Source organism: Sesamum indicum, linkage group LG5 (assembly GCF_026168435.1).
Source record: "Sesamum indicum cultivar Baizhima isolate 11 linkage group LG5, ASM2616843v1, whole genome shotgun sequence".
In the NCBI taxonomy this organism is placed as follows: domain Eukaryota; kingdom Viridiplantae; phylum Streptophyta; class Magnoliopsida; order Lamiales; family Pedaliaceae; genus Sesamum; species Sesamum indicum.
The window spans coordinates 15863763-15890589 of record NC_142661.1 but is presented as its reverse complement, the minus strand read 5'-3'; the positions used below and the strand labels follow the sequence as shown (position 1 = coordinate 15890589).

The 26827-nt window shown below is 33.8% G+C and overlaps 2 protein-coding genes across 6 annotated transcripts; one reads left to right on the top strand and one right to left on the bottom strand.

The window, feature by feature from the left end:
* Window positions 1–8924: 8924 nt before the first annotated feature.
* On the bottom strand, window positions 8925–14314 carry LOC105162159 (uncharacterized). Of its 2 annotated transcripts, XM_011080127.3 has the most exons (6): window positions 14196–14314; window positions 13473–13589; window positions 12120–13385; window positions 11637–11999; window positions 9550–11553; window positions 8925–9469 (listed from the first exon to the last, which is right to left on the bottom strand). In XM_011080127.3, exons 3-6 carry the CDS (start codon window positions 13027–13029, stop codon window positions 9096–9098), a joined length of 3651 nt encoding a protein of 1216 aa, XP_011078429.2. In that variant the 5' UTR covers window positions 13030–13385; window positions 13473–13589; window positions 14196–14314; the 3' UTR covers window positions 8925–9095. The 2 variants fall into 2 exon arrangements, with proteins under 2 accessions (XP_011078429.2, XP_088736944.1); XM_088880818.1 differs by lacking the exon at window positions 13473–13589 and having other exon boundaries at window positions 14196–14292.
* A 1832-nt stretch (window positions 14315–16146) lies between these two features.
* RECQL3 (DEAD/DEAH box RNA helicase family protein) lies at window positions 16147–25576 on the top strand. 4 transcript variants are annotated; one of them, XM_020693977.2, is made up of 18 exons: window positions 16147–16628; window positions 16789–16896; window positions 17022–17029; window positions 17129–17212; window positions 18603–18743; window positions 18875–18909; window positions 19529–19612; window positions 19955–20043; window positions 20375–20527; window positions 20612–20712; window positions 22443–22592; window positions 22684–22776; window positions 22852–22917; window positions 23017–23150; window positions 24027–24121; window positions 24269–24399; window positions 24688–24794; window positions 24911–25576. In XM_020693977.2, the coding sequence occupies exons 1-18, from the start codon at window positions 16478–16480 to the stop codon at window positions 25341–25343; spliced, it is 2163 nt and encodes a 720-aa protein (XP_020549636.1). In that variant the 5' UTR covers window positions 16147–16477; the 3' UTR covers window positions 25344–25576. The 4 variants fall into 4 exon arrangements, with proteins under 4 accessions (XP_020549636.1, XP_020549637.1, XP_020549639.1 ...); XM_020693978.2 differs by lacking the exon at window positions 16147–16628 and having other exon boundaries at window positions 16811–16896; window positions 16977–17029; XM_020693980.2 differs by lacking the exons at window positions 16147–16628; window positions 16789–16896; window positions 17022–17029 and having other exon boundaries at window positions 17127–17212; window positions 18476–18743.
* Window positions 25577–26827: the final 1251 nt, after the last annotated feature.

Sequence of the window (26827 nt, the reverse complement as noted above, 5' to 3'; positions counted from 1 at the left end):
ATAGTATATCCATATATTCTCATTTTCAGACATCCACAACACGTCAAACAACAAACATAATATTTCAACGTATTTTCTCATTCCACGTACACAATACCATCAATCAAATCAAATCATCCATCACTCATGTACTTTCAGATAAATCCATGTTGCATGAACCACAAATTCAGATAACAGTAAAATCACAAATAAAGATACATATATAGATAATACTAATTATTTACTAACCTCGACCTTACAACGCTTTTATCTATCCAATAGGTAGTGGTTCGGTCTTTTCACTTTACCCATGTATCCTATAATGAGTTATACCACACACAATTAATATATCGAGAATATCGTAACTTCTTATAAATATAATATTAAATATTATTCGTACAATTTCTAATAATTCTTCAATATTTCATTTCTTTCGAAGTACAAATCTTCGTTTTTCCTCTTTATTAACATACCATTTATTAAATATAATTCTCGAAACATTTCTATGAATTTTCTATCAATTTCTCGCTATTATACACTTTAATTACATACAATACGTAGAATTGCGTATTTGATTGACAATTCCGATGGAATTGTATAAATTAGCTATAGTAATATTCAAATCTAATAAATTTAATAATCTAACTAACCAACAATATCATTTTTATATCCGATTTGATATTTAATCCGACACTATTTTAAATAGTCAAACTCATAAAATATTTTGATCAAATGGTACATTGCTCAATATAAACAACATTTAATAAACGGACTAATTAAATAATATAATTATATAAATTAATAAGAATTAAAATTACATTTTCGTACCTCGATTTCTCTCTTTCGTTTTAGGTCGAAAGTGTGTGTGTGTTGTGTGTGTATGTTTGTGTGTGTATAGCAACAACAAAATAAAAAGAAAAGAAAGGGAAAGAGAGAGTGAGGCGGTGGGCTGGCCCCCACTTCCCACTATCAATTCTCTCACTCTCTTTTCTTTTATACATATATATATATTATTATTTACTAAATATATACATTATTTACTAGGATATATATACATATATTAATATATGTATATATAATTTACTAATATATATACATAATACTATTATTATATATATTTTTTTATTAGACTTTTTGCAAATACCCATCATGTTCCTCCTAAATTTTCTTAATTAATATAAGTTGTCCCAAAATATTATAATGAACTCCAATTTAATCCGTTCAAGTTTTATTATATTCCAATTATGATATATAATTTATTTATCAATTAACTAAATTTTATAAAGATTTATCAATTAATCCCCCAATTAGATATTATAATCTTCGGGGCATTACAAAAATATTTTTCAGAAGAGTTGTCAAAATTTTGTGAAGGTAATGGTATAATACATGAGTTCACACCTCCCTATTCACCACAATCAAATGGCGTAGTTGAGAGAAAAAATAAGACTTTGATGGATATGGTTCGATGCTAATAAACTCAGGAGCACCAGAAAATTTGTGGGGAGAAGCTATTTTAGCTTCTTGTTGTACATTAAATCGCATAATAGTTAAATATAATACTAAAAAACCTTATGAGTTATGGAAAAATAGGAGTCCTAGACTAAATTTTATCAAAGTGTGGGGATGTTTAGCGAAAGTAATTATACCTGAATTCAAAAGAAAGAAAATAGGTCCTAAAACTGTAGATGCTATCCTCATTGGATATGCCCAAGATAGTACTACAAATAGGTTTCTAGTGTTTAATTCTGAGGTTAGTGGAATATCTAACAATATAATTGTTGAGGCTGGAGATGCTACATACTTTGAAGATGTTTTTCCTTTTAAGACTAAAATTCAAAGTGAGTCTTACATTTCAAAAATTGAATCTTCTAGAGATGAATCATCTAGTAGTATGGTGTTAGAAAATAAGCAACGAGAATCTATAGAACTAAGTAGAAGTAAAAGAGCTAGGATTGAAAAGAATTTTGGTGATGATTTTATCACATTTTTAGTTTAAGGGATCCACAAACTTATGATGAAACAATATCTTCTATTGATGCACCTTTTTAGAAAGAAGCTATTAATGATGAGTATAGTTCAATTTTTCAAAATAATACTTGGATTTTATCTAATTTACCCCTTGGTAGTAAACCAATAAGATGTAGATGGATATTTAAGAAAAAGTTAAAAGCTGATGGATCAATAGATAAATATAAGGCAAGATTAGTAACAAAAGGATTTACACAACAAGAAGGGATGGATTATTTTTATACTATTCTTCGGTTGCTAGAATTTCAACTATTAGAACTTTATTGGCTTTAACATCTATATATAAGCTGATGATTCATCAAATGGACGTTAAAACTGCATTTTTGAATGGGGTTTTTGATGAAGAAATTTATATAGAACAACCTGAAGGTTTTAAGGTTAAATGACAAGAACATAAAGTGTGTAGGTTAGTGAAATCTTTATATGGGTTGAAACAAGCTCCTAAACAATGGCATGAGAAATTTAATAAGGTGATTATAGGATATGGATTCAAGTCAAATGAGCATGATAGTCCTGTATATTGTAAAGAAGAAAATGGTGAGTATGTGATCTTATGCATATATGTAGATGGCATATTAATTTTTGGGTCTAATATAAAAATTATAGGAAATGTTAAAGCTATCTATCAAATAGTTTTGAAATGAAAGATATGAGAGAAGCAAATATAATTTCGGGTATAAAAGTTAGTAGAACTCAAGAAGGAATTTTATTAGACCAATCTGTAGCAATTGAAAAATTTATAAGGAAATTCAATTATTATGATCATAAGTCTGTTTCTACCCAATTTGATTCAAATACACATTTAAACAAAAATCTGGGTAAACCTGTTTCTCAATTAAAATATTCTCAAATTATAGGATCATTGCTATATTTTTCTAATAGGACAAAACCAGATATTTCCTCCACAGTTGGTAGACTTAGTAGGTACACTCATAATCTAAGTAATCATTGGAATGCGTTGGAAAGAATTATTAAATATATTAGAGGAACAATAAACCATTCTTTATATTATAAAGGTTTTTCCAATATACTTGAAGGATATAGTGATGCTAATTGGATTACTGAGAGCTCTGAGGTTAAGTCTACTAGTAGATATTTTTTTATGATGGGTGGAGCAACAATAACTTGGGGTTCTAAAAAACAAACAGTTATATCCAGAAGTACTATAAAAGCTGAATTAATAGCTCTAGAGTGCTGCTTGTACACCTGTTGAATGGTTAAAAGACCTATTACTTGATATCCCATTGTTAAATAAAGCTTTGTCATCTATTTCTATACATTGTGATTGCAGGGCAAATATAGATATTGTGAAGCAGATACATTCTAGTAAGAAAATGACTAGACATCTACAAGCTAAGTATAAGAGTGTGAAATCATTATTAAAAAGAAATGTCATATCTCTTAATTCTGTAAAATAGAAAAATTTGGCAAATAATTTGACCAAGGTTAACCCAAAAAGGGTGTATATGAATCATCAAGGGGATGTGCATAAGCCCACAAAGGAGTCACTTTCGGAGTAACCCAACCTTTGTGATTGGAGACCCCATGAAAAAGTTTCAATGGGTAGGAACAACCTATAATGCGTGATCATTTAGCACTACTTTATGAGGAGCGTCTCGCCTCCATTCCTATGGTGATAGTGCTTTATAGTGTGATGTTAGGTTGGGATTTAATCTCAATGAGACTAAGGCGGAAATTCCACGGGGTATAGTTCACACGTACTCTTGGAGGTTTCACCTAAATGAGAGTTGCTATGAGGCCGTAGCTATGGGTTTGGGCTAACCCTAAAACTCTCATGAGATCAAGAATAGAGTGCATGGCTATTACTAGTGCTAACCCGCTTTGAACAAACACCGATGTCGATACTGTGTGTGTGACGTATTGAAATTTGGCGAAGGGACCTAATTCAAGGCATAGTCTATTATGGCTCCCCCAAATGGAAATCGTCAATACTAAGTGTAGGCTCAAGCCTGGAAGGCTCCTGCACCTATTGCATAGTATTCAGTTGCTCTATTGTATTTGCTTATATATCATTTGAAGTTTTCAAACTTGTGGGGGATTGTTACAATTTGAAGTTTTAAAACTTCAAAATAATATTTCAATTTTAATTTTCAAATTAAAGTGTGTAACATCCTTTTTAATTTTGGGTGTTACATGTCCTATCCTAACACTATAAATAGGAGGTCTTAGGGGTCTACGAACACACACAACTCACTCTTGCATCCAATTCTCACATTTCTATTCTTCTTACTACATATATTTGGACAACTTAATAGAACATGCTCACAATAGAAGACACCGGTTGAGGCCTTCTTGAGTTTTATCTTGAGATGGTGGTGAGCCGATAGTGGAGGGAGGCCATCACGATCTTAAGACAACGTCAAGTAACGTGACTCCTACAGACCAACCGTTTTATATTTATTTACATATATCACATTCATTATTTATTTTGATTTGACAAAACTATTTTAACAATAAATTAAAATTTTCAAAACAGTTTTTTAGTTTTTATATTTTTATTTTCACTTGAAACAAAGCTATTTTAATAGTAAACTAAAATTTTCAAAACAGTTTTTAATTTTTATATTTTTATTTTCACTTGAAAAAAGTCTAAGGAATCAAAATATTTCAAATTTTATGATAAAAAACATATAAACAGACAAAATTTTATTTGTATCATAAGCAAATTCTTTTAGTTCTTTAGATTAATATATTCTGTAAATGTTCATAAGAACAATTCATGTTTTTTATACATGAGCAAATTATATAATTTTGTTAAAAATATACTTACAATTTATGTATATATATTTACGTCACGCCCCAAAAGTAGGTCCATTTGTTTAGGCACTATTCTTAGGACGTAATCTAACATAAATCAAAACAATAATATACTTATTAAAATAAATAGTTTAATGGCCAGACTGATCACATGCCCTAAAAATTAGGCCTCTTTCACCTCTACTTCCATAACTTTTCTAGGTAAGCTAGACTTTGATTTGTTCATATTATTATCTGTATTTGAAGGAGGAAAATCGAAATACATAAACAAAAGCTTAGTGAGGCCAAAATAGGCGCACGGTAAAGAAAATATCAATAATAGAAAAGTCAATCGAAATAATTAAACACTATGGGGCTTTAGTATCATTTCAACTAGCTAAATAAGTATTAATTTTTATCAAAATGAAAGAATTAAACAACTAATCTTAATAAATCATCACCAATTTGAGTTATCATGTGAATAGACACAAGATCATCATTTTCTTTATAGTTAGGAAAAATAAATAAATTAATCTAATTGGTAAATACTTTTGATCATTTATAGTTATTATCAAACATAAAATTAATCATAAAATTACAAGTGAGTTAAGTCCTCAACCGAGTATCATATATTTAACTAAAAATTGCGTTTTTAGTTCGACGATATAAAGAGATAACAATTTTAGTCCTTCATTTTACTCGAATTGTAAAATATTTCCAAAATTGGAACTTTTTGGCACGTATAGTCCCACTTCCAACTTTCATAGAAGAAATAAACGACAACCATATGATTTATGTATGTGTTTTTTATTGTTCGATAAAAAGTGGCTCTCGAAACTAACTATAAAAAGAAATTGAATATTATAACAAAAAATATAAATTCTCGTATCCTATGAGATGAAAAATGTAATTTTGCCATACTTGTTATTAAATCTTTAAACACACATAGTTTGCTTCATGTGCTTCAAATACTATTTTAATTTAGCACTATTAAAGCAAAGCTTAGTGATCCCTTCTGCAAGCCAATCAAATTTGAAAGGCAATAAAAAGTAACTAATTTTTTTAATATTAATAAAATACTATAATTAATATGAAATAATAATTGCACGTGTTAATTAATTCCTTGCTAATTCATTGAAAAAATTTAAACTACGAGGTTGGTGGATAGAGAGTGAGAGTAAAGAGATCAAGATGGTGTTTCCATGAGTGTATAAATTTTTTAGGTAGTTAGGAAGGGATTTTTTTTAAATTTATTATAATTATAAATATATTATTATTAATTATTTAAAAACTTATAAATATTTTTTAAAATTAATAGTTATCTAATAAATACATTTTCATGATAGTTTATTGTAAGGTGGTATTTATTACAATTTTATTGGGTTAAATCCATTTTGCCCCCCTGTGATATAACAAAATATCAAAAACCCCCTTATGAAATTTTTAATATAAAAAATCACCCGTAAGTTATCAATAAATAATCACACAGCCCCCTGGTCAATTTGAATCTATTTTTTTAGAAACAATGACTAAAATACCCTTCTAGTCAAACCGGTCAACTAGGCTTATTAATATATAATTATTTTAATTTATAATTTTTAACATATATTTATAATACATATAATTATAATTTATAAAAAAAATTAAAAAATAATAATTATACCCCATTCCCCCCACCCCCACCCCCCAAACCCCCAACCCCCACCGGGCCCACCCCCACCTCCATCTTCTTCCCCCCTCCCCCACCCCTTCCACCTCCAAACCCCCCCTCCCCTATCCTCCCCCTCCCCTTCCCTCCCCCGGCGCCCATTTGGGCGACGCGGTCGCCCTCGCTGGATGGGCGACCGCGTCGCCCAGATGATGGGCGACGGCCGTCGCCCATGGTGAGGAGGGCGCCGGCCCTCCTCTTCAGCAGCGGCGGCGACGACGCCGCCGCTGCTTTTTTTTTTTAAAAAATTATATATAAAATTAATTTTAATTTAATTAAAATAATATTTTATTATATAAATAATTAAGTAATTATTATATAAAAAAATATTTTTTTATTAATAGAAATATATCATATAATATTTTATTATATAAATAATTAAGTAAATATTATATAAAAAAATATTTTATTATTAATAGAAATATATCATATTTTAATTAAATAATTATTATATAAAATAATATTTAATTCTTAAATACATATATATAATATTATATGTTAAATATGAGAGATGGGCAAAAATGTCAAAAAAAAATATATTTTTATAGAAAAATCGCAGTCAAAGCGCGTGTGGCCCAATTTTTGTACGGAGGGGGTTTTTTGAACTTTATTTTATATCATAGGGGGTGTATTTGATACTTTAATTTTCATAGGGGGGTTTTTGAACATTCATATTATCACAGGAGGGGTCTCTGGATTTTTTCCCAATTTTATTATTGCAAATATCGTTGCAAACAATGCATTGAAATTTTGTCATGAATTTTTATTGCAAATACTGTTGTAAATGAAATAAGATCTTGCGACGAAATTGTCGCAAACTTTGATATGAAGATATTATCACAAATGTCATTGAAAAATATAGTAAAGTCCATTGTAAAGTTTGTGGCAATGTAATTTGCAATGGATCGACTATTACAAGGGACGTTAATTTGTGCAAATATTTGCCAATGATAGAACACAGATATAATTATAACATTACTATCTATTGGAAAAATCAAATTTTTGTGTCAAAACAGTTTTGCCACGGATTTAATGCAAAATCTGTGGCAAAAGCCATTTCTATGATGCATTTTTTTTTAATGTTAGACAATCGTTAATTTTAAAGGTATTTATAATTTTTCAAACAATAAAAAACTTGTAATAATGACTAATTGAAGAAAAGTCCATTATAATTTACCCAATCTTTTAATTAAAATATTTAGAAATTCGATATTTGAAAACTTACACACTGAGAATATTATTAAAAGGCTAAATTGCATAAAATCCCTCTATATTTTAAAAATTCAGCATAAAACCCCCTCTCATTTGAAAATAGACAAAACACCTCTCTGTGTTTCAAAAACTCAGCTCAATCGTCCACTTCTATTAAATATGACTAACGGCATTAATTTTTTGATAAAATGATCATTATGCCCTTACATCATATATATTATTTCTTATTTTATTAACCAATGAATTTGTATTAATTATACCAGAGCCATCAGATCCGATCAATTAATGTTAGCAGTTGGATCTTAAATTTATAAAAAAAAATCAATGGTTTATATTTTATTAATTAATAATATATATTATAAAAATTTATTTAAAAAAATTAAACAAAATTAAAACCCCCTCCTGAACCACCACCACCCCCACCCCCGCCTTCCATCCCCAAATTTGGGTGACAACGACTCTGGGTGACACTGTCGCCTGATGTTTGTGTGGGAAAAGAGGGCGATGACGATCGCCGCAGCCTCTATTTTTTTTTATTTTTTTAATTCTATTACTGTCGCCTCTACGGCCGCCACCTCTATTTTTTTATGTTTTTAATTTTGTTAATCAAATATATTTTAATTAATTAAAAATAATTTTAGATAGTTATAATAATTAAATATATATTTTAGTTAATTAATTTTAAATAATTATTGTACTTAAAGTAATTTAAATATATATTTTAGTTAATTTTAAATAATTATAATAATTATTATATTTAAAGTAATTTATAACTTATAATTATTATAATTGCTAATTATTTATATTGATATAGATATTCAAATTTAAAAAATAAAATTTAATGTATTAGTTTTTTTAATGTATTTTTTCATTTTGTTGTATTTTGATATTTAAATATACTTAAGAATAAAAGAATTTATATTTTTAAAAGAGAGAAAAATGAAAGGAAAAAAAAAAGAATTAAAAAGAGTTTAATGTGATCATAGTAATTTCACATACAATATTGGGGTATTTTGATCAATTAAATACAAAAAGTGGCAAAATATGCAAAAAAATTGAAGCCAAATGCATCTCAGGCGCGTGCAACCCATCTTCCTTTAGTTTTTAGCGGCAGACAGTTTTTTGCTAAAATTTGTAGGAGGGGGCTTTAACCTATTTTTAAAACATTAAGAGATTTTTAGCTATTTTAAAAAAATACAAAGGAGTAGACATCCGAAGCAAATAACCTAAGACAAAATAATCCCACAACAAGCAAGATTATTTTCATCAGTGTAATCATATACATTTAACAACTTAAACATGTCTCACTTATCATCGATTCATATACATATATATATAGTATTTAAAGAATGTATGTTCCTTGTAGAATACTACAGAACAACATATATGTTATCAAGTTTTACCATCTTTAAACACTACCCTTTTTAATATATGGGAATAATTCCAAGAGCTTAAACCTGATCTTCTTCAAGGCCTCAACAACATCTTCCATGCTAATCCTATCACCAGGGCTTTCCATGGAGCATTTCAAAGCCAACTCCATTATGGAAGATAAGCATTCCAACGTTTTATCGACGACGATCTTTTCTTCCGACCTCAACAATCCGGGATCAATGATTCGTGCTATGGCGTTAGGTATGGAACTCTTCACCCAGCCCCTTAGGCTTAAGTCTCCAGCGAACGTCTCGCTGCTCGGCTTCATTCTTGTAAAAACTTCCATCAGCATAATCCCAAAGCTATATACATCTGACTTTATCGACACTAAACCTTCCGATCCATACTCTGTCAATAGTCGAAAGAAGCAAAATGGACTCATTGATCATACATTAAAAGTTGGAAAGTTGAAGGGATAGATGGTTTACCTGGTGCAATGTAACCCAATGTTGCAAAAGTGGTGGTCTGCACAAAGCTATCGTCTTCACCTAACAGCTTAGAGATCCCGAAATCACTCAGATGGCCAACCATGTCTTCGTTCAATAACACATTACTAGGTTTTAAATCACAGTGAACTATGGGTATTGAGTAACCATGATGGAGATATTCCAATGCACATGCTGCATCTATCATTATGCTAGTTCTTTGTATGATGTCCAAGAAACGGTCGTCCGAGTATATCCACTTCTCGAGGCTCCCTTTAGGCATGTATTCAAGAATCAAGGCCTTGAAATGCGTGGTGGAGCAAGCACCGATAACTTTGCATAGATTTCTATGTCGAAGGCTACGTAGTACTTCACATTCCCTGTTGAAACTCTTGAAAGCGCCTTCTTGTTGTAAGTTGAATACCTTAATGGCAACGGTATCACCGTCCCGGAGAGTCCCTTTATAGACAGAGCTGAAACCACCACTGCCAAGCAAATGGCTATCGTTAAACCCTTCAGTTGCTCGTAGAAGATCGTTATATGATGTCCGTAATAGTGTTGCATTGGATGATATTTCACTCTGAGTTTCTGCAGCTGCTATTTCCTTCCTTCGGTATCTCACAAATATGCATGCCAAGACAAGGAAGAAAACTAATGCTGCAGCTCCCAACAAAGCATACACAACACGTAGAATCACTTTTCTGCGGTTTGATTTATGAACTTTAGTGTTCGGGCACGGGGGAACACCGTATCTGGGATCACCGCAGAGTCCTCCGTTAGACACGAAGGCCTCACCACCGAAGTTCTTGAAGGGGCCACCGTTGGGGATCTCACCACTTAAATCATTGAAAGAAACATTAAAGTAGGTGAGATACAGAATTCTCTCCAAGGACCTTGGAATATTGCCAGAAAGATTGTTGTGCGATAAATCCAATTCCGCTATGTTTACTAGCTGACCAATTGACTCAGGAATAGACCCTTCAAATTTATTATGCGCCAACGAAAGATTAATCAGGTCATGGATATCGCCAAGTGAGGGAGGAATTGTGCCAGAGAACTGATTCATTGACAAATCAAGTACCGTTGCAGTCTTCAGGTTTCCAATATCCGGAGGCAGAGAGCCGACTAGAACATTTGAAGTCAGATTCAGCTGCAAAAGATCATTCAGCCGCCACAAGCTTGGAGGTATGCCTGAACTCAAATTGTTGTTGCCTATGTATAGAGTCCTCAGAGCAGTGAGATTTCCTATGCAGTCTGGAATAGCACCACTGATTTGGTTCTGGTGTAGCAGTAGTCCATTCAGATTTTGTAATCCACAAAGATTCTCTGGAATAGGTCCGCTTATCTTGTTCCGCATTAGAGCTAATCCTTGAAGCGTTTGCAGATTCACCAGTGTCTTCGGTATTGATCCTGTCAGCTGATTGTCGAAGAGACTTAAAAGGAACAAATTAGTCAGATTGCCAAACTCATCTGGAATGCTGCCGTAAAGGCCGCAATTGTAACCATAGAAATTCTCGAGAGTATTCGACAAATTCCCCACAGAAACAGGAAGAATGCTGTTGAAAAGATTATCCCCTAAAAACAACCTTCTCAGATGTCTGCAGTTTGCCAATGAAGGGATGAAGTTCAGCTCCAACGATTTACTCACGAAGCTGTTTTCACCCAAGTATATGTCTTGCAGGAAACTCAACTCTCCGAGGGAGTTGGGAACTAGTCCAGTAAAGTTGTTACCAGCAAAGTTTATGACGGTGAGCTTAGAAGAATTTGAAATAGAATCAGGGATTTCTCCACTTAAATTATTGTTGTTCAAGTAGAGTTCTTCTATATTAGGTAGCCCGTGACCGAAGTTGGATGGAAGCTGGCCTGAGAGTTGATTCATCGAAACGGAAATCGATTGTAAAGTTGATATGTTGAAGATTTCTGTTGGAATGGTACCCATTAAGTTGTTGACTCCCAAATACAGTACTTCCAAAGATTGAAGATTGCCTATCTCTTTTGGGATTGTGCCTACGAAATTATAAGCTCTCAGTTCAAAAGCAGTCATCAATGTCATAAGAACTGCAATTGCATGGAATTTGGAGGTTACCTACCTATCAAGTTGTTGTAGCCAACGTAAAAATTCTGGAGCATCGTTAAATTTCCGACCCCTCTTGGTATGACTCCAGTTATGTTGTTGTAAGATAGTGACCACATCTGAAGTGCTGAGCATTCGCCAATTCTTTCTGGGAGCTCACCGACTAACTCGTTCACATGGAAAAAGACCTCTTGAAGTCGGGAAGAACCAGAGCACATATCAGCAGGGAGAGCGCCAGTCAGGTTACAGTTTGCGATATTAATGTACTGCAGTGAGGAAATATTGAAGATTGTCGAAGGTATAGAGCCTTTAAGAAAGTTATCTCCCATGCCTAACTCCTTCAAGTTCCGAAGGTCGCCCAGCTCTTCTGGGATTTGACCTGTCGGCCGTGCTAAATTGTATCAGGTCTTAATATACAGATCAATCTAGAAAAAGATGAACTACAAGCATATGATTGATAAGAAATCTTGTATACTTATATAGGAGGAAACGAAATTACCTGTCAAGTCGTTGGAGCCTAGATACAATATCTCAAGTGCCGTTAAGTTGCCAATTCCACTAGGTACAGAGCCGCTAAATTTGTTGTGCGACAATGAAAGCAGACGGAGTTGTGAGCACTGAGAAATGTTTGAAGGTATCTGGCCATCCAACTCATTTGAAGACAAATATAGCTCATTGAGTCTTGGAAGGCTGCGACAGAGGTCACCTTGCAGATCACCTGATAAGCTATTCCCAGTAAGAGCAAGAGACTCCAGGCTCGAGATATTGAAGATTGTCGTTGGAATTAGTCCATCAAACTTGTTAAACTGCAAACTCAACCTCTTCAAATTATGCAGATTTCCAATCTCATCAGGGATTTTCCCCTGTAAAGGGTTGTAGGACAGGTCCAGCATCTCAAGCTTCGACATGTTGGCAATAGAAGTTGGCCCGAAACCACTGAAACTATTGTTTCTAAGATTCAAGAACTGAAGTTCACCCAAGAACCCGAACCAAGAAGGAACATCTCCGCCGAAGTCGTTGAACCTGAAATCGATCACCTCCAATCTTCTCAACTGAGCCAGCTCTTGGGGCAGGCTGCCATGAAAACTGTTGCTACTCAAGTTCAGTGACACAAGAAAGGTGAGATTTCCCATATCGGGCGGCAGGTTTCCTGCAAGTCCCATTGTAGAAATATCCAAAGCAGTCACTCTTTGGTGGCGAGCACCACACATAACTCCAATCCAGCTGCAAACAGAGGTAGAATCAGACCAGTTTCTTGACAATATATGAGAAGGGTCTATAGCGAGCCGGGATTTCAAGGCCAGAAGCGCTGTTTCATCGGTCGTTATATTGGTCAACGCCATGGCCAAGAAAGCCGTTAGACATTGTGTAAAGAGAAGTACAAAAGGAAATAAGCCACCTCTCATCATTGGAAAAAAGAGAAACTTTCTGTATCAGAAAATCAGAGGTGGAAGAGAAAACGTATGGTATTCATTTATCGGACTTCCCTATATGTCAGGTTATTGCATGTCTATTCCAATCAAGTGTCTGAAAGTGTAAACTAAGTCAAGAAAATCAACTACAATGGATAAAAGTACTCATCAGAATAAAAAAATGATCATGACTAATCCTGTTCTGGACCGGAACGAAGAGTGTGAACATGATGACAACATTCCTTGTAATTCTTGCAGCTGTATTCCCCCCTGTTTGTTACATGAAGAATCATCATACTTAAAATCAAAGTATTCTGTGTTTGTTGATCCCTGAGATGTGACATTCTCCATACCTACAGCATGATCATGAGGAGAATGAAGTTGCTTGCTATACTTTATGATCAAAAGATTTATTGATGCAAGAACAATATGAGGTTTACCATTTCAGACACCAGTAGTACAGCTTTCCTCATATCTGTTCAAGTCTGGATGATTCTTCTACTCATCATTATTTGTTCAATAGAGAACTCAAAGTTCAAATGCAAAGAAAGTTGCACCTATATGTGGAAAATTCTTGCTCAAACGCCGAACCAAATCAATTACAGAACAAGTGAATGACACTTGTCATATAATTAAGAGATAATTACACTCACTTCTCTTGAAGTTTGGTGTAATTACACGTATATTTCATATGGTTTGAAAAATTATATTTAGGACCCCTGAGGTTACGTCTAACAAATAAATCCTCCATTAGTAAAAACCCACAGAATTTCTTGATATTAACAAAAGAAATAAAAAAGAAATCTATGTTTACCTCCGATTGACTTATTACTGATTTATTGCAGTTCAATCATTAATATACATAAATATTCAATTATGTCAATTAATGCATCTAATTAACAATAATATCTTTTAATATTTAGTCTTGCTAATCTTGATTATAATTAATAACTATATAATTCAAAATTAACACATGATTCAATAACACTTATATAAGGTAAACTAAATAACATAATCAACTCTGATTAATATATATAATTGAATTGAAAACATTAACAACTTCAATATACGTATGTAACACTAATTAAGTGTATAAATTTCAATTAACATATATTTGAAGGAATAATAAGAGAATTAATGACATAATTAAGAAAATTACTTACAGTGAATTAAGGAAGAGAGATGAGCTTTTTTCTTGTAAGAAGTGCGTGAGCTTAAGTACTTCTCTTGTCTCTCTCTATATATATAGATATGTTGGTTGGTTGGCACAATATTAAGTGGGGTGAGTGGCAAGGACATGTGTGGCGCCTGACATACTCTCATCCTCAAGTGCTTCTAGTCCTTTTCTTACTTTTGAATTTGTCAACGAAATTTTTTATAAATTATAATTTGGTCCTTTTCGAAATAATTATGAATGGGAATAAGGTGGTTTAAGTATGCACTCGGAACTTGCCCCACTTCGTTGTAGTTGGTCTAGAAATGCACCCTGTCTCTTCTCAAATTTGTTCCCAACTGATTGGACTCCAAACTTGACGGGCTTAACTCTTGAAACAGAATTAGAAGTTTATATTTTTTTCAATGAATTTATATATATATATATATATATATACTTAAAAGAACTTAAAATTATTTTTCACAAATACCTAAAAATCTATTATCATAAGAACATATAATTTATTTTACAAATGTACATTAAATTAGAAATTAAAAATATTATTTGGGTAAGTTCAAGAAACTCAATTATATTTGTAAAATAGAACTGGTTTCTTCAATAGGAATCCCTCTAGGCCAAATATTTGGGGTTGCCCCTTATTGCTTCAAGATTGAAGCTCACTGATTGTCAACTTCACTTACTTGAAAGGAGGATTGCTAACTGGGGAAGCATGGCTCTATTGTTTGAAACGCGAACTCAACTCATCAAATTAGTCCTTAATTCCATGAGTTTTTATTGGGTTAATGCATTCTTCTTGTGGAAAGAGAGTCACTAAAGGCTGTGGAAAGTAAGCTTAGGATGTTTTCGTGGTAAGGATGCACTAGCTTCGAGCATACTAAAGTGGATGGCACCAGGTGTGTCTGGCTAAGGAAGAGGGAGGTCTGGGCATCAGCAACATTAGTCACATGAATATGGTGATGGTGATCAAACATTTGTGGCATGTGTTTATGCACATCAGGGGTTAGTTGGGTGGCATGGATTTTACAATACAGAGTGTGGAACCAATCTGTTTGGACTATGAATAGAAACATGAGCTCCTGGAGTTGGAGGAAGCTGCTCAAGCTTCGAACCCAACTGTTTATTGGGGTAAAGTATAGAATTGAAGATGAGGGTACCTTTGCTGTTGAGATTAGATGGACTCCCCTTCAGTACAGTTTACTACAACAGATGCCCTCAAATTATTTCGACCAGCAGGACCTGAATTAGTTGGTTACTTTTGATGAGTGGTCACTTCAAGATTGCTAGTAATTTATTTCATTATTTGGTTAATTATATTGGAGAGACTATCCACGTTAGACAAATCTTGATGGCAATAGAGTGACAAAGTTTGTATCATTTGTGATTTTGACGTTATAGAGTGTTACAACCTTCTGTTTTTTCAGTATCCTTTTTTCTGCAAGATGTATTGTAATTTTTTAAGAGGAAGGTGATGTTTCTTTGGCCTCACAGAGACTGTCAGTAAAGAGTATAGTGGACAGCTAGGAGGTGGCAATGAGACAGCTAGGAGGTGATGTTTCTTTATTCATGCTGCTTTTCAAGCCTTGTTGGCTTCTTTGTTTTACCTTATTTGAAAGGCGAGGAACAATGAGACACTTCCAGTAGATTTAGCACTCCGTGGAGCAAGTGACAACTATTGTTTAGAACAAGTTAAAACATGTATTGATAGTAATGCCTTCCCATTCCATACAATTATTGAGCTTCTATAGATTTTGGCAAATTGCCTAACTTTTTGTTTAATATAACTTGTTGTACTTTGTATCTCTCTTTTCTTATTAATGAAATTCACTATTACTAAAAAAAGACACTGATTATTGAACCTGAACTCAAAGTCGAACCCAAACCCAAATCCGAACCCGAATCCAACAATTTGGACTACCCATTTGCCATCCCTACAATAAAAATTGATTCCACCTTTCCTAGGCAGCGTGTTGCGATTTCTCTAAGATGCCCCTCTCACTCTTCCATTCCATCCCCCAGTTTTTCCAATTTCCAGCAGAACCCGCTCTTTTCTGTGAGAAATTTACAATTTGCCATAATTTTGTACGAAGTCGCAGGTTTTTGTCTTCTGAAATTTAAGTATCGTGTAGTCTTTCGCAATTGTTATGGTTGAAAGATTGTTGTAGAGGAAATGGAAAGAGGATTGTTTTATTGTTTCGCGTTATACCAAGATTGCTGTAATTCGATTGTAACTTTATCGGTGTAGAAGTTTTCTGGGTTTCTGCAGACGGAAAAATGAGTAAATCACCGTTACCACTGCAAAATGTGTGCGGGTCGGGGAAGCAGGTGATCAAGAAGGAAGCTTTGGTGAAGATTTTGCGGTGGCATTTTGGACATTCTGATTTCCGGGGGAAGCAGTTGGAAGCCATTCAAGCTGTTTTATCTGGTTCAGTTGTTGTTTCGAAGATTATAGATGTTCATATGTTGTAATGGGCCCAATTAAGGGCTGTTGTGCTGTCATTTTTAGTTTTTCTGCTAGCAATAAATATAAAATTTTATGTTGAAATCACCATTGTAATTGTAGGGTACTTGTAATTTCAATACAGGTAGAGATTGTTTTTGTCTGATGCCGACTGGTGGAGGGAAGTCGATGTGTTATCAAATTCCAGCTCTAGCAAAACAGGGGATTGTGCTCGTTGTTAGTCCTTTGATAGGTGAATATGACCAGTGCTTGTTGATATTTATGAAATTGAGAAAGCTTATGCTGCACAAGTTCTTCTCTTGAAAATTCCAGGACAAAATCTAATGGCTCCTACCGCAAATTAAATTTAATTTTCAGCCCTTATGGTTAGTACACTTCATTTTTTATGTTCATGTTGTTATAATCTTTAACTCTGATTGGTTTGGTTCTTCATTTAACGAGAAGTATTTCCTTTCTTCTGTCAGGAAAATCAAGTAGCGGCACTGAAAGAAAAAGGGATCGCTGCTGAATATCTCTCTTCAACCCTGACCGTAAAAGCCAAGAATAAGGTACTGTGATGATATTACTTTCAAATAAGTAGGTGTGGTTATGCAGGATGGATTATCAATAAGTTTGGTGGTAAACCTCTTCAATGGATGAACTAACTTCTGAAGGAGGTTAGCAAAGAGTAGTGTCCATGCATTAAGGGGCATGTGATATTATTTCAAATTCATTGTCACTTCTTATGTCTATACAGAAAACTCACAGTTAGCTTAATCTATCAAAATTGTGGAGAAAAAAAATTCATGTGATGTCTTATAGGTTGGTGAACAATTCACAGTTATTTTACTTCTAATGCAGCATTGTGACATTTGGAGCTTTTCGCTGGTGATGTATTTGATTTTACTCAACCCAAACAAGTTACTCAGATGCAGAGTGATCTTGGAGAAAAGCACATTCACTTGATTACTTGAAAACAGAAAAGAAGAAAGGAAGAAAAGCTAACCTTAGTTTTATTTAACATGAATTGACAAAAGTTCTCTCATTCTACCTGATTGACAGCCCTGCATATGAGAGATTCTCCGATACAGAGTGAAGCCTATTAATAGCTATCTAATGATTAATTTACTTCCCTGTAGAATATTGGAGAAGGTTGTCAGCAGAGAAACCCACCCATTTATGAGCATTGCTCTTGGAAGTACTTTGCCAATCATAAGGAATGCTCAAATTATTGAATTTCAATCCCTATCCCCTTCCATTTTTCTTTAGCATCAAAATGATATTCTAATGAATCCCGGATATTATATTCTCTACTCTCTGTACTGGGTTTCATTTTCGTGTTCATATAGTTGAAGGATTGTGTACAAGCATTTTCTAAGATACATTAAATGTTCTATTATTTGAGTTTTCTCTTTCTTTTTTCATTTTAGTTTTGTGCTTCTGTGAGGTACATATGGAGATGAGAAGCTTCTTTTATACATAATAAATCATATGCTACAGCTACTGTTTCGCTTAGTAGTTATTGTTCTTTGTCTTCATGAGGATGAATACCCGTAAAAGTTATAATTTCCACCGAAGCTGTTTGATAATTTTATATTCATTGGAAAGTACTGCTATGGATATTTTGAAACACGAACAAAATTTATGGTGGCAAAAGCTTTCAATCTCTATTCCCCCCTCCCTTTTTTTTTTTGTGTTTAGCACTAGACAAATAGAGTATCTATTGACTTTAATCCTAGTGGGTTATAGTCATTCTTGGCTGTTGTAGTTGAAGCATTACTAAGTTAAGATACTTGGCAGCTTTCTGATTTAAGTTTCTAGTGGGGTTGCAGTTGCTGTAGAAATAAGATGTTGGAAGCTATGGACTTGAGATGCCTCAAGACATGACATAGTTGAGAAAGTTTCCTTTCATCAAATTGGTATGAGTTGTATTCATCCATCTTACTTATTGATGTTTAGATTTATGAAGACCTTGAATCGGGAAAGCCTGCTTTGAGGTTACTGTATGTTACACCAGAACTGATTGCAACACCAGGGTTTATGGCGAAACTGACGAAGATTCATGGCAGGGGGTTGCTAAATCTTATCGCAATTGATGAGGTCTGGAATTACATGGCCTTTAATAGCATATGTGAATGGTTGCTGCTGGAAGCTTCTAAGTGAATACTTAAGATTATGTCTTTTTCATTTGTTAAGAAAATAATTTGATTTGCATTTCTGATTGTTGTTAGGCACATTGTGTATCAACCTGGGGCCATGACTTCAGGTTGCTTCTTGAACTTCAACTTATATCTAGATACTTAATTTATATCTTGTGGTTAGGAAACCCTTTCTTGACATATCTACTCATCAATCTTGAGTTATATTCATTGTGTATAACGAAACTATTATCATCTTCCCCATATGTTTTTAATCAAGCATTGTATAACCAGTAAAAATTTACTGCTCACGCTACGAGAATCATTCAGAGTTCGATATAATACTTTTATGTTCTTATGTATTCTTTAACAAATTATGAATTTGAGAAACCTTCTAGATTTCTTTTCGATCAGAGTCATGAAATCTATTTATCTTTTTGCTTGTGATTTAATTATGCTAAGTTCTAGGTCTTTGAATATTAAGGGAATTACATTACAGGCTTTCCATGATAAAAATAAAAGTTCTTAAATATTCATTTGTGACATTTCACCTTGTCATTAATTACAATGTCTGAGAGTGGTCGACTGATAAGATGCTATTTTCTTTACAGTTCATTCTCTCTCTCAATCTATGTAAATATATGTACATGTTCCTGTGTGTGTTTAGTTGCACCTATTATGTTCACTTGTATTCTATTGCTATGGCTATTGATTAATTTTTACTTTTGGACTGTCCTAATAATTTAGGCCTAGCTACAGAAAGCTTTCTCTTCTCAGGAACCGCTTGCCCTGCATACCCGTCTTGGCTCTGACAGCTACTGCTGTTCCTAAGTGAGTGTGATGAACAACTCTCTTGATGCAACTAGAAATTGTAGGAACTATGCTGACGAAGATTCTTCAATGATTCTAAATTATACTGGATCCATGTCATTGCATATATTGTTTTCGAAGTTCATTAATATGAAAGAGTTGCCCTGTATTCATTCTTGGTCACTGATTCTGATTGTGTTCATTGAAGTTGAATATTATATGAGAAATTAGAAGCCCATGTTCTTGGGTGTTTATATTATATATTATGTGGAGCTTACTTTTTCTTGGTATTGCTGTCCAAAGTGGAAATTTTCTTTCTATAAGAAACTATGGGGAGGTTTACCTGGAATTTGTGTTCCGCAGGGTTCAGGAGGATGTGATAGAGTCCTTGTCTCTGCAAAACCCACTGGTCCTGAAATCGTCATTTAATCGGCCAAATATTTACTATGAAGGTGAGTTCTTGATGACTTGATTTTTGTTTACCTAAGCATATCCCCGCTCTCAGTTTCTCCTTCCCATGGTTATGGTTTATCATTTTAAGCAGGTTCATCCACGTTTCAGTTTCCAGGTCACAAAAGATGTTCGGGAATACACCTTTTGACAAATATCTAATCCAATGCATAAGTGAATCTTAATTCATGAGAAAAAAGCGAAGGAGAATTAATAATTAAACTTGATTCTTTAGGTTTGTTGAGCGAGCTGTTGTGGTCAATTAATCAATTTGTGCATTTTTCAATGTCACAGTTAAGGAATTTCTGATATGTGTCTGTTATTCACATGCAGTTCGCTATAAAGATCTGCTGGATGATCCATACACTGATCTTTGTAATTATCTCAAATCCTATGGAAAGGTTTGTGCCATTGTTTACTGCCTTGAGCGCACTGCTTGTGATGATCTGGCTGTCCACCTGACTAAGAATGGAATTTCTTGTGCTGGTAATGAAACTATGATTTGGCAGTTTGGAAAGCATTACTGATGTGAGACTTTCCAAACTGAATTTCTTTTTCTTTCCAATTTAGCATATCATGCAGGACTGAATAGTAAATTGCGGAGCTCAGTTTTGGATAATTGGATCTCCTCAAAAACGCAAGTAGTTGTGGCTACTGTAGCTTTTGGGTTAGTTTTCCTGTTCTCTTTCAGAATATTTCATAATTTATATAAACTTCTCAGTCTGTACTTCACTGCTTTTCTTTAAACCAGGGGTCTTAAGTTTAGCAAGTCATAGCATATATATTTGACATTACTGTTGTGAACCATTCTTTTGATTGTAGGAAATAAAATTGGTGCTAGATTTTAGCAAATCTTCCATGTATTATTCTACACATGAGATCCATCTTTGATGTTCAAATGGTATGTGATGTGAGACATGGGTGCAGATATAGGCTGAAATTTGAGTGATAAACTCTTATGTGGAGCATCATCGCAATTGCTTTAGCACAAGGAACAAGTGGACCTTGTGATCTATTTCAGTTTTCCTGTTCCTTTCCTTCATCCAATCTTTTGGCTTTCGGCAAGTAGTAGGCATTCTGGAGAAACAAGTTGGACAGCATTTTTTGGAAGGCTATTTAGTTAAGAGGCTCCAAGGTTCATTTTGAGAAACCTTCAGGAACATTGTTACAGTCGAGAAGATAGAAGAGATAAGTGGTATATCATTGGTGGCAATGCAACAGAAGCGAATTTATGGAGTATCCTACCTAAAACATTCTGGACTTGAGAGTGGAGCTAAAAAGTGTGATCAGTATGATTAGTGAATAGTTCAACCATTAATTGTACAATTCATGCTATGTTATGAAGATTTACACCATTCATTCATTTCTTTTCTATTCTGTCATGAAAGGATTTCTACATTACTTTTTTTTGCTGTTTTAAGACAGTAATTTAATTTCTTTCTTAATAATATGAATTAATACTCCCACCCATGTTTTATTTTGACCACATTTTACTATGCTTTTTAAGATTTTATTGAGTCAATAGAGTAAAGTTTACCAACAAAATTGATTATAAACATGTAATCGATTCTTTTCCCACCCACTGGGTTCATTCAAACCGTGGTGGATTAAAATTCAATATGCTCTATTTACACAAGGATTATGTTTCCATCACATTTTTTAGGTCTGCATTCAACTGACAAAAATGGGTAATAGGTAGTTCTATTTGCTGAGTTTGAATTTGGGTCATCCAGGTTCTTCTGTTCAGTGGAGTTCTTTTCTTTTCTTTTCCTTTTTCTTTTTCTTTTTCTTTTTCTGTGGGGAAGACTGGGGGTGGGCGGGGATGTTTACAGGACTCACCAAATCCCTTTGCCCTAATAATCTGCTGTACTTTATTTTGGGCTTTCTTCCAGTTATGTTATATCAATTATGTTCATTAGGATAAGGTTTCAATGGGAGTTCGCAAATTGGACTTACCATGAAAATTGCTAAGTTGGAAGTTTGTTAGACAGAGAACATTTCGCCAGAGCATCACCAACCAAGATGCTGATTTTTTTCAAGTCTTGGCACTTGCAAAGTTTTACATTTTTATCACTATCTTATTTTATGTTATCACAGAAAAAAGTACTTTCTGCTGACTCATGGAAAGAGAATTATTGAATTCTCTGAGTGTATTGTTCTTTTGTTCAATTATCTACCTCTTGGTACCATCAATGCACAATTGCCTAAGTATGTTTTATCTTCTCTGTTTTGGTTTCTGAATTGCTGGGGAGCTATCCTGTTGCATGTACAGCTTTTGAGGTGGTGGTTTACCTGCAGGATGGTAGGCAACTATGCTTATTAAATTTCAAGTGCAAAATACGATTTTTTAGCTCCAGCTGAAAAAGCAGCTTTCACCTGAGCATTTGTACTATACTTTTAGGGCATAGATCGGAAGGATGTCAGAATTGTTTGCCATTTTAATATTCCAAAGTCCATGGAAGCCTTCTACCAAGAGTCAGGTCGAGCTGGTCGTGATCAATTGCCCTCTCGAAGTCTCTTGTATTATGGAGTGGATGATCGCAGAAGAATGGTTGGTTGTCATCTTTCCTGTACAAGTACTTTTTCCTAGTTTTCAAGTTTACAATGACATCATTCTACAAATTTCAATAAGCATATTGCAGGAATTTATCCTGGGTACTGCTGCAAGCAAGAAATTGAATTCTTCAAGCATGGAGGAAGGGTCCTCCAGGAAGGCCCTAGCTAATTTCCGTCAGGTAAATGTGTTCTCTCCTTGGAGGTAGCATTCTTCTCCATTTTTCTGACGCCACCTTGGTCTTTGCTGCATCCAGATGATTGAATACTGCGAGGAGTCTGGTTGCCGAAGGAAAAAGATCCTTGAAAGTTTTGGGGAAGAGGTATATCAATCACTCTTGGCCAATTAATATCCATTATAGGTCTCTTGCTGTGGTAGATTGAGTTGAAGTAACAAAACACACGAATCTCTCTGGAAGCAGGTAGCTACATCACTGTGTGCAAAATCTTGTGATGCATGCAAACATCCTAATGTGGTTTCCAAGAATTTGGAGGAGCTTACAAGCATTGCTACATTTCGACATAGAAATGGGTCCTCACGGATATACATAAGCAGGTGACTGTTCCTTATTTGAATTGGTTCATGTGATCGTCTATTACTTGTTGGGAGATAACTTGCTACTGGCCAATTGATTTTGTTGTTCATTCAATTTCCTTACTTGGAAAATCTGTTGCTGGGTTTTCCTAATATCATTCAATGTATGCTGCTAACTTCTGTGGTTAGGAAAAGTGCTGGAGTCATTTACTAATAGACATGGAGGAAAAGTACACCTAAAATTATATAGATTGAGATCTTGACAAGGATTTAGATCTTTGTTTCTAACTTTGAGATGATATTTGACACAGCCAAGTGGAAAAGAGTATCCATATAGCTGATGCCAGGAGTTGAAGGATGGATTCTGATGGACATATTCGACACGTGGTTTTCAAAATTTAGTTAACCTCACTGCCTTATGTAATGTGGCTATGATATTGTTTGAATATTTTCCTGCATTCTAACTCGATTCAACTCCTTAGATGCTTGAGTTAATTTTAAGATCTATATATGAAGTGGCAGAAGTGGGTGGGAATGAAATTTTTTTGTGACGTGTTTTTGTAGTTTTGGGACAAAGAATATACTTTTCTTCTCTAGTTGGAAGGATGTCATGAAAAAACATGACACATTGAACAAGTTAAGTGTTGATACTCTTAAATTTTGATTGGGCCAAGGTCTCTGTTAATGACGTCAAAGATGCGAATTTCAGATAGAAGTGATTTTTATCAGGGTTTTCAAAGAATATGAATGAATGATATCTACTAGTTACGTAGGTAATTTGACCTCCATATTAATAATTCTTAGAGGATAAGCAGTATTCATAGACATTGCTTCTCTGTTACCCATTTTCACAAGTAACTGCTGAAGAAATTCTTGGATTTTTTTGGCTCCATGCAGTGGTTCAGACTTCAATGATGACGCACAATTCTCAGAATTCTGGAATCGTGATGATGAAGCGACTGGATCCGAGGAAGATATATCCGATTCTGATGGTATATCTAAATTATGAGCTGAATTGTGGAATAAAAGAAAAGCTCAACAGTAGTAGATTTGCTTTCTAGCCTGTGGCTTCCAGTTCCTGTTCTCGTTGTTTTCTCCACAGTTTTTCTTTCTGTTGACCTTTTAATATTCAACTCCAGATCCCACTGAAATTGCAAAAAGTGTAGCACATTCGAGTAGATCATCAGAATGGAGATTACGCGAAAGGATGGAGTCATTGCAGCGTGCAGAAGAGAACTATTACCGGAGTAAAAGTAACCAAGAGAAGCAGGTGGACTCTGGCTCTTTTTTCTATATGCTAGTGCTTTATGTTAATAGCTTAATCTAGAAATCTTTCTCACATTTGATACACTGTAAAGGGATGCAACTAAAAATGAGGTTGATAAAATAATTACTTACTGCACTCTTTATGGTTAAGACTATATTATGGATAGTGCATGAATATTGGTATTTACAGTATCTCCACCTGCTTTTTCGATAAAATAATTACTTTCTATGTTATTCCAGTTGCTTTGTTAATATCCCCACTTCCTACTAACCTTCTTCTTTATGTTTACAGGTTAATAAAGTGGACAAAAACTCCATATCTGGAACATTGCGGGAGTCGGGGAAGCAGAGATTATTAAACGCAATGAAGCAAAACCTGCATCGTTTCAGCAATTTACAGTATGCTTCTTTACTCTTATTCTTGATATTGCAAATGCTCGGGCAGCTCATTAGTTATGTTGTTCTGATCTTTGAGTCACCCTGAAACGTATGTCTCATTTGACTGGCATTATCAGGATCGACTCCTTGACATCTGCTGAGACACTTGAGACAGAATGCTACAAGAAATATGAGAAGAGCGGGAAGTCGTTCTATTTATCTCAGATTGCAAGTACAGTGAGGTGGTTGTCAACCGCAACTCCCGATGAACTAACAAACAGAGTCGGGACTGCTACCAGTACACCACCAGAGGCTGTTAGGCCAGCCCCAAGTTGCTCCTCCCCATCATCCTCATCGTTCAATCTGGTAATCAATCAAGCCGATGAAGAAAAAGTCAGTAGCAGCATTAAGTCTAATTCTCCTGTTTCCCAGGATACAGCGCCTCCGCCAATTCTTTCTTTCTCAGAGTTCATCAACAGAAGAAAATCGACAGATAACAAAGTCTCAACATCTAAAAGGCCATTGAGTGATGGAGTTAGCAGAGGCACGGAGAAGAAAACCAAGTCCTGAAGTGTAATTAAGCTAATCCGCAGGGGGGTTTGTGTAATTTACGCTAACTCACAAAAGTTTTGGACCAGTTTTAATCCATATGATCAACAAGGAGCTCCATCGTCATGTTCTGTATTGAAACTATGAACATATCCAGTGGAGTTGCTGATATTATGTACCTTCCTCCTTCCCAACCATAACCATACTCTGCCATATCTTTTTAATATTTGATTAAAAAATTGATTTTCCTTTAATTAATTCTTATAATATTTTGTATCAAATTTGATTTTTACAGAACTCAACTCATTAGGTTGGAAAATCCAATAGTGGGTATATTTTAAGTTTGCCAAAGGTCTTCAAAATCACGATTGATAAAGCACGATTTTTAGATATAAATTGTCAAACTCTCTTGTTAACTCAAAAGGTATGATACATGGATATGGATATGGATACAGTGATACAAAAATTTCATAAAATTTAGACATGATATACGGCACTAACATGATTATATATAATATATTTGTATATTTATACAGAATCTCAATCTTTTATAAAAATTAAAATATATAATATGAAAAATATCAAAATAAAATATAAAATAAATATGTCTTCTATCTAAATTTTTAATTAAATGGGACTTAAAAAAAAATACACAGAATTACTCTATTTTAAAAATTCACAATGAAAAATTTTTAATAATCCAAATTAGTTAAATTATTATGGTCATCTCTCGAAATTTTAGTAATTTCATCTCAAAGTTTTTAGTTTGAGATGAGCGAATTAATTTTTTTTCTTTTTTATTAAGCCCAAAATGTTTCTTTTTCTTTAAATACAACCCAAAATCTTTTGAGATTATAAAAAATTCAATGCGTGTTCAGAAAGTGTCAGATACATCTTCAAAACGTTTCAGAACACCAACAGGCGAATTCCAACACCGTGTTCTTATATATATGTATATATTATGTTTTCGAACACATAAATACCGTGTCCAACACGTATTCGAAGTATATTAGAACTATGTCCATATCCAATAGTCACCCTCTTAATTGTTTTGTCAACTTTATTAACTCAGGAGCCCAAATAAATTGCACCGTAAATAAATTATACTTTTTTTTAGTTATTATTTAAATGATTATAATTATATTATAAATTTTAATTATTAATATAAAATATTTATAATTAATAATTATTATACACGTAAACTAATAAATTAATACTCACTTATCGACAGAATTCGAATTCATAATTATAAACTAAGCTTGATTGGTGATAATAATTAACTTATACTCATTATGGAATTATTTACAATTAAAAACTTAAAGAATTATGAATTACATCAAAACTACCATTAGTTTTTGTCATGAAATCGAATATAAACAGATTCACTCCTATTTCGAAACTGAGTGTATTTTTCAATACACAAAAGTATTATAAATTAATTAAGTATATAAATAATTTTCATATTAATAAAAAAAATTAATAAAATAAAGATTACCAGATGACGA

Coding starts and splice junctions, on each gene's coding strand:
- LOC105162159 (XM_011080127.3), bottom strand. CDS start 13,029: ATGATGAGAGGTGGCTTATTTCCTTTTGTACTTCTCTTTACACAATGT. Junction 11,554..11,636: donor TGGCTACAACAACTTGATAG/GTAGGTAACCTC, acceptor ATAATTTCGTAG/GCACAATCCCAAAAGAGATA. Junction 9,470..9,549: donor ATTGGGTTACATTGCACCAG/GTAAACCATCTA, acceptor GACTATTGACAG/AGTATGGATCGGAAGGTTTA.
- RECQL3 (XM_020693977.2), top strand. CDS start 16,478: ATGAGTAAATCACCGTTACCACTGCAAAATGTGTGCGGGTCGGGGAAG. Junction 18,910..19,528: donor ACCTGGGGCCATGACTTCAG/GTTGCTTCTTGA, acceptor CTAATAATTTAG/GCCTAGCTACAGAAAGCTTT. Junction 22,918..23,016: donor TTGAAAGTTTTGGGGAAGAG/GTATATCAATCA, acceptor CTCTGGAAGCAG/GTAGCTACATCACTGTGTGC.